This window comes from Lithobates pipiens, unplaced genomic scaffold (assembly GCF_037356315.1).
Source record: "Lithobates pipiens isolate NorthernLeopardFrog02 unplaced genomic scaffold, aLitPip1_a1.2 Scaffold_18, whole genome shotgun sequence".
Classification (NCBI taxonomy): domain Eukaryota; kingdom Metazoa; phylum Chordata; class Amphibia; order Anura; family Ranidae; genus Lithobates; species Lithobates pipiens.
In genome coordinates, this window is record NW_027507758.1 from 166,358,720 (window position 1) to 166,369,450 (window position 10,731).

Consider the following 10,731-nt stretch of genomic DNA (forward strand, 5'->3'; position numbering starts at 1 on the left):
TGGTAAAACGCAAGTTTTAGCGGCTCTTTACCATAATTTTAGCGGTGCTATTTGGCTGCTAGTGGGGCACATATAACCCAGCTAGCGGCCAAGGAAGAGGTTAAATGCGCCCATGAAGCACTGCTGCCAAATCGCATTGCATGCGCTTCGGCAGTGGTGCCCATTTATATCAATGGGCAGGAGTGGTGGAGGAGCGGTATACACCACTCCAAACGTGCTGCTTGCAGGACTTTTTTTTAAGATCCTGCCAGCGCATCGCCTCAGTGTGAAAGCACTCTGTCTTTCACACAGACTGCAGGGGAGCCATTTTGCAGGCACTTTACAGGCGCTATTTTTAGCCCAAAAGCGCCTGAAAAACGCCCCAGTGGGAAAGGTGTGTTAGATCAAGGGGGATTAAAAAAAAAATAATAATAAAAAAGGAAAAAAATAAATAAATAAATAAAATAAAATAAAATAAAATCGGCCTAACATATCGGCCCAAAAAAATCGGCATCATATATCGGCTATCGGCCGCCATGATTTCTAAATATCGGCATCGGCATCGGCCAGAGAAAAACCCATATCGGTCGACCTCTACTACAAAGTATTGACTCAAGAGGGCTGAATACAAATGCACGCTACACTTTTAACATATTTATTTGTAAATAATTTTGAAAAACATTTATCATTTTCCTTCCACTTCACAATTATGTGCCACATAAAATCCCAATAAAATTAATTTATGTTTTTGGTTGGAATATAACAAAATGTGGAAAATGTCAATGGGTATGAATACTTTTTCAAGGCACTGTAAGCCTATAATAGGGTTTACATGTAGGTACAGGGAATGTCTCCTAAGTGATAGTACCAGCGCATGTGCACTATGCTCTCAATGAATGGCATACCGCCATCCATTAAGAGAGCTGTGCTGTGACCATGACTCCCGCACGCATGCGTGGGAGTTACAACATCGCAGTTTGGCCAAACAACTGGCGCCCAAGAACCCAGAGAAATGAACAGTAGGGATGAGCTCGGTGTTCGACTCGAACACATGTTCAACACGAACATTGGCCGTTTGTCTGTTCTGCGAATTCAAAACTTTGTGGACCGTTCGCACCAAATTCGTGTGGCACGAACGGCCCACAATGCACTATGCCATCGCAGTGCATTGCTGGCTCATGATTGGCCAAGCATGCACTGTGACCCCGCATGCTTGGCCAATCCGAGCGCAGACAGCAAGGAGAGCCATAATTGGCCACAGGCAGGATGCCTGTAGCCAATTATAGCTTAAGGGGTTTAGTACACGCCCCACACTATATAAGGCGGCCAGCGCGGCGGCCTTGTGTGGTGTGTTCCGGCCTGCAGGGAAAGAGCAAGATAGGCAGGGACAGTGTTCTTTTCTTAGGCATCTGTAGGAGTTAAAATGGGTGTTGTGTGCCTCCAGCACAGTATACACATGTATCTACCCTTTATTGCTGGTGTTCTCTCATACAGGCATCTGCAGGAGTTAGTGGGTGTTGTGTGCCTCCAGCACAGTATACACCTGTATCTACCCATTTTTTCTGGTGTTCTCTAATACAGGCATCTGCAGGAGTTAGTGGGTGGTGTGTGCCTCCAGCACAGCACAGTATACACCTGTATCTACCCTTTATTGCTGGTGTTCTCTAATACAGGCATCTGCAGGAGTTAAAGTGAGTGTTGTGTGCCTCCAGCACAGTATACACCTGAAGATACTCCTTATTGCTGGTGTTGTCTGTTGCATATCTTGCATATTAGCCTTTAAAATTAGCACTTTTGATTTCGAACGTTCGAGTCCCATAGACTTTAATAGGGTTCTAAAGTTCGTACGAATTTTTGGTCCGTTCGAAGGTTCTGGTGCGAACCTAACCGGGGGGTGTTTGGCTCATCCCTAATGACCAGACAAAGATGGAGTCCCTCTCAGTAGTGACAGCATGCTGCTGGAGAGATATATTTTTTAGGTAAGCCTGTCATAATAATATTTCACCAAATCCCACCCCCACCCCACCTTCCCAACACGGCTGTTAAAAAAAAAATTGCTGTTAGAAAAATATAATTAAGGGCTCATATATACAGGTACTTTTGCTGTGTAAAGGAGGGGTTTGGGCTGGAGCCACCTGTCGTCCTATGGCAGGGATCCTCAAACTACGGCCTTCCAGATTTTGCAGAACTACGCGTCCCATGACGAATTGTAAAACTCTGACATTCACAGACATGGCTAGGCATGATGGGAATTGTAGTTCCTGAACAACTGGAGGGCCATAGTTTGAAGACCCCTGTCCTATGGGGATGCAGTGCCTGTATGAACACAGCCGCAGGCCCTAATTTCCGGCTCTTCTTACTACTGTCTCAAAATATTAACCTTTGCTAGAAATTAAAGTGGATGTAAACCCGAATTTTTTTTTTTTTTTTAATTTGTGATGTCATAATGTAGAGAATAAGATTTCCTATAATTTGAGCCCAGTCTTCCCACACAGAATTACTCAAGCCCTGAACAATCCTTTTTTATTGTTCAGGGCTTGAGTAAATCTTGACAAACAGAGAAAAACTTTGTCAAATCCTCCCCCTTGCTGTGAGTGACAGGTGATTTGCATATCTCGTGCACTAGCCTGAGACAGGCATATCCTGTGTAAAAAGTTCACAATTCACATTCCCCTCCCCTCCCCTCCAGCTCTCCCAGGATTGGCTGCCTTTACTGTGTTTTGATTGGATGTTTCTCATCATGGGATGCAGTGAACAGCGAGAAGAATATAGCCAGACAAGTGATTTAGGGGAGCTGTATGTAGTCAGAGCTGGGCAGAGTAGAACATCCAGTGATCTGATGATTGTTATAGTGCAGTGTGTGTGTGTGTGTGTCTGAGGTCACCTGATCACAGTTGCAACATTCCTTTCAATCGGCAGGATTTGTTATGTGGGGGAGGGGTTGATTTCTCACTTTTTATAATTACACCCAGTAAGGCTGAATGAGCTAAAGGCCAGTTCACACCAGTGCGCTGTACGAGATCACATATGATTCGCACCACACTGAAATACAAATCACATGCAATGCCCATGCAGTGCGATTTCAGCCATACAGATAGTATGGATGATATTGCACGCCATTCCGACAAAACTCACACAGGACCCTTTTTTTGGTCCGCACCAGAATTGCATGGGTGTTCACACCTATGCGATCCGATTCATGTCCTAACTGTCAGTTCGCAGTGCGAAATGCGAGCTGAAATGGGGGTGTCGTTAACATTGTATGACACTCCCCAGCAGTTCGCAAATGGCAGTGTGAACTGCCGTGCGAGTCGGATGCGATGTGGGAACCTGCATTGGATTTGCAGGGTTCCCGCATCGCACCAGTGTGAACCGAGCCTCAAAGCATACAGCCTACAAATGTCACTTGACTGCTCCCACCAAGGCTCAGTTCACACTGGTGCGATTTGGGAACCCTGCAAAGCCATTGCGGGGGTTCCCACATCGCATCCGACTTGCACATCAGTTTACACTGCCATAAAGGAACTGCTGGGGAGTGTCATACAATGTTAATGACACCCCCATTTCATCTCGCATATCGCACTGCAAACTGACAGGTTGGACATGAATCGGATTGCATAGGTGTGAACACCCATGTGATCCGATTCTGGTGCGGACCAAAAAATGGGTCCTGTTGGTGTTTGGTCCAAATGTGATGCGATTTCAGTCATACAGTTTGTATGGCTGAAATCGCATTGCACAGACATCGCATGTGATCTGAACAGCAATGCGGTGCAAATCACAGGAATGCAGAGTGTACAGTGGTGGGTAGTACATGCAGGATGGTGTCAGGATAGTGGACAGTATCAGATTATTTTTTTATTTTACAATTTCATTTTTTTTCAAAAGGTTTTTTTGGGACCAGTGGAATTTTTTTTATTTTTATACATTTTTACAATTTCATTTTTTTTTTACAATTTATTTTTGTACTATTCTAACAATGATGGGAGGATGGGGTTTTATTTTTTAAATATATTTTTTCACAGTGCTTTTGGGAAAGGGGGTGGTTGGTGTCAGTGGTTGGTGTCAGTTGGTCAGTGGTAGGTGTCAGTGGGGCAGTGGTCGGTGTCAGTGGGGCAGTGGACGGTGTCAGTGGGGCAGTGGACGGTGTCAGTGGGGCAGTGGACGGTGTCAGTAGAGCAGTGGTCGGTGTCAGTGGGCCAGTGGTCGGTGTCAGTGGGCCAGTGGTCGGTGTCAGTGGGGAAGTGAACAGTGTCAGTGGGGCAGTGAATGATGTCAGTGTCAGTGGGGCAGTGAACGGTGTCAGTGGGTCAGTGGATGGTGTCAGTGGGGCAGTGGTCGGTGTCAGTGGGGCAGTGGTCGGTGTCAGTGGGGCAGTGGTCGGTGTCAGTGGGGCAGTGGTCGGTGTCAGTGGGGCAGTGGACGGTGTCAGTGGGGCAGTGGACGGTGTCAGTGGGGCAGTGGACGGTGTCAGTGGGGCAGTGGACGGTGTCAGTGGGGCAGTGGACGGAGGATGAAGACATGGCGGGGTTAACGAGGGGAGGCGGAAGATGAAGACACAGCGGGGGGAATGAGGGGGGGCGGAGGATGAAGACACGGCGGGGGGAACGAGGGGGGTGGAGGATGAAGACACGGCGGTGGGAACAAGGGGGGCAGAGGATGAAGACACGGCGGGGAGAACGAGGGGGGGGGAGAATGAAGACACGGTGGGTGGAACGAGGGGGGGCGGAGGATGGAGACACGGTGGGGGGAACGAGGGGGGGCGGAGGATGAAGACATGGCGGGGCGGAATGACATCGGAGAGGAGGAGAACAGGGTGCTTGGAGGAGCAGGAAGACATTGGGGACAGTGGGGGATGATCGGTGCGACGGGGACAGCTGTGAGCACCGATCTCCCCTGCATGGCTTTTCAGGTGAAAGCTGCGGGAGGGAGGAGGAGAAGCAGATGGTGAAAAGCATGCAGGGGGGGTCGGTGCTCACAGCTGTCCCATCGCATCGATCATCCCCCACTGTCAATGTGTGTTTACTGAAATGACAGGGGGCCGTGAGCGCGCTCTGCTTTTACCCAGAATGCGCTCTGCCTCTCCTGCACGCTCTGGCCAAGGGGAGTGTAGAGGTGGGTGGGGAATCTGATCATGACTCTGCCCACTGAGCACCGAACAACAGACCCGCCCATTGAATCTGGAAATTTTTGGGGTTTCAAACAGCTAAAGGGGGCACATTTGGCATGAGGCATGTATATCCTTATAGATCACCACTATGGCAATAGTTTAGAATTGATGAGAGCGAGTTTACATCCACTTGAATGTAGGGCAGAATATAAACCTTTATTAGAAATAGGGAAAAAAAAAACTTTCCTGAAGTGCAAACACAGAGTAGATGACATCACGGTTAATAAAAAATTAAACATTTTGACGGTTACAACTTTTTCATCCTGTAATGGATGCTAGAACGCTGCAACAACTTTGAATCAGTCTGTGAAGTTGGGGGGAAGCACTTCTCTTTGACTTATCCACTTCTCATGCAGTTACATTCAGACCCATCTACCCAATCAACTTAAATGATTACTTAACAATGGATTGATCTTTCTCCCCGTTCACTTCTTTTTTCTCTTCCCTCCGTTTCCTTTCTCTTTTTTTGTTTTTCAACTTCCTTGGCCTAATAGTAAAATATTTCCATATACAGTAGCTCACAAATGTGAGTACACCCCTCACCTTTTTGTAAATATTTTATTATATCTTTTCATGTGACGACACTGAAGGAATGACACTTTGCTACAATGTAAAGTAGTGAGTGTACAGCTTTGCTGTTCCCTCAGAACAACTCAACACACAGCCGTTAATGTCTAAACAACTGGTAACAAAAGTGAGTACACCCTTAAGTGAAAATTTCCAAATTGGGCCCAATTAGCCATTTTCCCTCCCCGCTGTCATATGACTTGTTAGTGTTACAAGGTCTCAGGTGTGAATGGGGAGCAGGTGTGCTAAATTTGGTGTTATCGCTCTCACTCTCTCATACTGGTCACTGGAAGTTCAACATGGCACCTCATGGTAAAGAACTCTCTGAGGATCTGAAAAAAATGAATTGTTGCTCTACATAAAGATAGCCTAGGCTATGAGAAGATTGCTAAGACCCTGAAACTGAGCTGCAGCACAATGGCCAAGCCCACACAGCAGTTTAACAGGACAAGTTCCGCTCAGAACAGGCCTCGCCATGGTCGACCTAAGAAGTCAAGGTCATGTGCTCGGCATCATAGCCAGAGATTGTCTTTGGGAAACAGACATATGAGTGCTGCCAGCATTGCTGCAGAGGTTGAAGGGGTAAGGGGGTCAGACCATACGCCGCACGCTGCATCAAATTGGTCTGCATGGCTGTAATCCCAGAAGAAGCCTCTTCTAAAGATGATGCACAAGAAAGCCTGCAAACAGTTTGCTGAAGACAAGTAGACTAAGGACATGGATTATTAGAACCATGTCCTGTGGTCTGATGAGACCAAGATAAACTTATTTGGTCCAGGTGAGGAGTACAAAGGCAAGTGTGTCTTGTCTAGTAGGGCAGAGGCAGGGAGCAGAGCACTTCTCATACCTAGGCATCTGAGACGCCCACAAACGCCAGTAGACCTCCCCCCAATATAGGATATGCATTCTCTTGCGTGCAGGGCCACTGATAAGGGGGTAGCACCAGTCTTCCTATACAGGGTCCAGGCCAGCAGGGGGGCGGGGGAGCCGGGGAATTGGATATGGGCAGTAGAAGGGGGGAGATTGGTAAAGCAGGAGGGGGGGGAGAGAATTAGAGGAACTGATCCCTTAGGTGCCTCTTCCTGCAGCAGCTAAAAGCTGGCTTCTCCTTCTCTCCCTCCCATTGGCTTTTAGCCGCTGCAGGGAGAAACACACTGGGGAATGGTTCCTGTAATTGCCCATGTCTCACCAATCCTCTTCCCTGTCCAGGATTTTATTCCCCCCAATAATGATTTTAGTAATGGGTGTAATGAAAATATCATTTTCATTTTATTTTATTTTTTGCGGGGGGGGGGGGGGGGGGGTCCTATCAGATAGGCGGTACGGGTCCCCGTGATATCTAATAGCAGTACAAAAAAACGCTTCTTGCTTGCTGTGTTCGGGATGCCATCATTAAGAATGTATGGCAATGCAAACGCAACATGCGTTTTTTTTTCACAGTTCATAAAATCTACAATCTGAGTACACAAGACAAATGTGAACATGTGCTTATAGTAATAAGCATGCATATCACAAGAAAAAAAAATGTAACCATGCTGGATTTATAGTAAATACAATACAATATAAAGTAATCAGCTCTCTCCATGACATAAAGCATAGAGTAGACTAGGGGCCATGAACGGGCACAATACACCATGTTACATCGGATCCCCCCCCCCCCCATTGATCCACTCACTCTCTGGGAGTTTGACCCATCGCAGAGCTCAGGCGGTGGGCAGAATCCTTCTTCTTGCCTTGTTTGGAGGACATGACGGCGGCTATATGGAGATCCGACACTCCCGATCGCTCTCTGTACTTCAATCACTCAGCACCGGGAACACCGCGTCCTCTGGTTGCTAGGAAACGACTGTTACGCGCCTCCTGTGTATGTGCGCTGAGGATCGGGAACGCGCTTCATCTTGCGTGTGTGTGATCACATGATCCAACAGACTGTTTCCCAAAAATATAATAATATAATGTTTTGCTAGCAATTTCTCCCAATGTCGGTCTCATCTACACTTCCGACAGGAAACTTGTCCTGACATGACATGTAGGCTGCTGCTGAGATGTCAAGCCATAGTTTATTTAACCTTTTCAGCGCCGGAAGATTTTACCCATTTTTTTGCTATTCGGCACCACCCTAATTTAACTGGTAATTTTGCGGTCATTGTTTGATCACCACTGAGATTTTTTTTTAGCAATATAAAGGAAAAAAAAAATATTTTTGAAAAAAAAAAAATAGATCTTTTACTTTCTGCTATAAAACATATCTGATAAAAAAAAAAAAAAATATGTAACCACTTGCTGACCAGACCTTTTCTGGAACTCTTTGCTTACAAGTTTAACCGCTTGCCGACCAGCCGCCGTCATTATACGGCGGCAGTTTGACTCGAATCGCCGTCATTGCACGTCGGGCTCGTAAACTTGCTTTTGTGGGCGCATGCGCGCTCCCGTCGGCCAGCACGGGAGACAGCTGGTCCGGCAGGGACTGGATGTCCGCCGGCCTCCCGTGATCGTTCCCCCGCAGTGGCAGAACGGGGATCTGCCTGTGTAAACACTATTACACAAGCTGTACACTCACCACTTTACATTGTAGCAAAGTGTAATTTCTTCAGTATTGTCACATGAAAAGATATAATAAAATATTTACAAAAATGTGAGGGGTGTACACACTTTTGTGAGATACTGTATATTTTGCTATTAAATAACATTTCTAATCATATAAAGTTAACAAGAGTCCCCCTTTACATCAGAGTCCACAGTATTCCCCTTTTATATCTGAACTCGCAGAGTTCCCTTTCACTGTAAGGGGGGACTCTGCAGACTCTGATCTAAGGGAGAACTCTGGGGACTCTAACATAAGGGATGCTCTGGGAACCCTGATTTAAGGGGGAACACTGAGAACTCTGATGTATGCAGAGCACTTTGATATAAGGGGGAAAACTGTGGAATCCGGTGTAAAGGGGAACTCTGATGTAAGGGGTCATCTGAGAACCCTGATTTACATGAGTGTACTCACTCAGAGGCAGGAGAGAGAAGGGGAGGTTCTTCAGTCACAGATAGGGGTGGATGGTGAGCTCACTCACCCCTGGGCAGTCAGCACCTCTCATCCAGATGTATCTGAGGCTGCTGGACTTCAAATTACTGGCCCCCACTTTCCTTTTCTGAGGCCCAGTGCCAGGGATTGGAGTGTGGGCAGACACAGAGGGGTAGGGGCGGGAGGAAAAGGTGCAGATCGAGCCCTCTCTCCTCTCCCGTCTGTGTGTGTTTGGGGGGGGGGGATTGTTAGTGCTGGCTCTGGGCAGTGTGAAAGGGAGTGTAAGGCCGCGTACACACGGGCGGACTGTTCGCCCAACTTTCTCCGCTGAACAGTGTTTCAGCGGACAGTCCGCTCGTGTGTGGGCTTCAGCGGACAGTTTCAGCGGACAGTCTGACGAACAAAGTTTTTCGGAATTTCCGTAAGACTGTTCGCTGAAACTTGGTTTGAGCGGACAGTCCACTCGTGTGTAGGCTTGTTCGACAAACTAAGTCTCGCGCATGCTCAGAAAAAATTTACACGGCGAAGGTTGCATTGCAGTGTATTGGACGTCGAATTTCTCGTCCCGTCGTACGTGCCGTTCACGTCATCGCGCAAGTTTTCAGCGGACTGTTCGTTCGTCGTGTGTGGTCAAGTCCGTTCATGCTAATTTTGAACGGACTGTTTGTCAAACTGTTTGACGAACCTAGTTGGGCGGACAGTCCGCCCGTGTGTACGCGGCCTAACAGACACTCTCAGCTTAGACAACTGCAGCCAGCAACTGACACCATAGTCCGGTTTGAATCACGTGTCCAGGTTTTAGGCAGTCTGAAACCCAGATGCATGATTCCAAACCGTCCAGGTGAATCCCAGACAGGTGGCAACCCTAAACCACTTACTGACCAGACCTTTTCTGGAACTTTTTGTTTACAAGTTTAACTGCTTGCCGACAACCCGCCGTTATTATACTGCAGCAGGTTGGCTCGATCCCGCAAATAGCTGTCATTGTACGTCGGGCTTGTAAACTTGCTTTTGTGGGCGCACACGCAGTCCCTTTGGCCAGCAGGGGAGCCAAGCAGCTTGTCCTGTGGACTCGATGTCCGCTGGCCCCCTGCGATTATTCCCAGCAGTGACAGAATGGGGATCTGCCTGTGTAAACAAGGCAAATCTCCGTTTTGATAGGGGAGATCACACAGATCCTGTCATTCTGCTATGCAGGAAGATGGATCTGTGTGTTTCCCTAGGGACACAGTCCCCAATATAGTTAGTAAACCCACCCAGGGAACATAGTAAACCCTTGATCACCCCTAGTGTTAACCCCTCCCCTGCCAGTGTCATTAGTACAATAACAGTGCATATTTTTAGCAGTGATTACTGTAATAATGTCACCGGATTCCCAAAAAAGTGTCAAAAATGTTGGTTAGGTGTCTGATCTGTCCACTGCAATGTCACAGTCCCGCTAAAAATTGCTGATCGCCGCCATTACTAGTAAAAAAAAAAAAATTCCATAAATCTATCCACTATTTTGTAGGCGCTATAGTTTTGCGCAAACCAATGAATATACACTAATTGCATTTTTTTTTCCAAAAATATGTAGCAGAATACATATTGGCCTAAACTAATAAAGACATTTTTTTTTTTTTTTTTTTGAAATTATTAATTATTATAGCAAAAAGTTTTTTTTTCAAAATTGTCGCTCTTTTTTTGTTTATAGCGCAAAAAATATAAACCGCAGAGGTGATAAAATACCACCAAAAGAAAGCTCTATTTGTGGGAAAAAAAGGATGTCAATTTTGTTTGGGTACATCATTGCACGACTGCGCAATTGTTAGTTAAAGCGACAGTGTCGTATCGCAAAAAAATGGCCTGGTTGGGAAGTGGGTAAAACCTTCCGGGGCTGAAGTGGTTAAATTAGTATCTTTTGCTAGAAATTGTTTAGAACCCCCAAACATGATATATATATTTTTTAGCAGAGACCCACCTAGAGCAGTAATGGTGAACCTTGGCACCCCAGATGTAA

The 10,731-nt window shown here is 46.6% G+C and overlaps 1 protein-coding gene across 2 annotated transcripts in view; it reads right to left on the reverse strand.

Annotated features, from left to right (window-relative positions):
* The window catches only part of ADGB (androglobin), a 422,031-nt gene extending 414,468 nt beyond the window's left edge, over positions 1-7,563 (reverse strand). For both annotated transcript variants that reach the window (XM_077486347.1, XM_077486346.1), the window contains exon 1: positions 7,392-7,563. In XM_077486347.1, coding sequence (XP_077342473.1) covers positions 7,392-7,465 — 74 coding nt within the window. In that variant the 5' untranslated portion in view covers positions 7,466-7,563. The remainder of the gene's footprint in view (positions 1-7,391) is intronic.
* Positions 7,564-10,731: the final 3,168 nt, after the last annotated feature.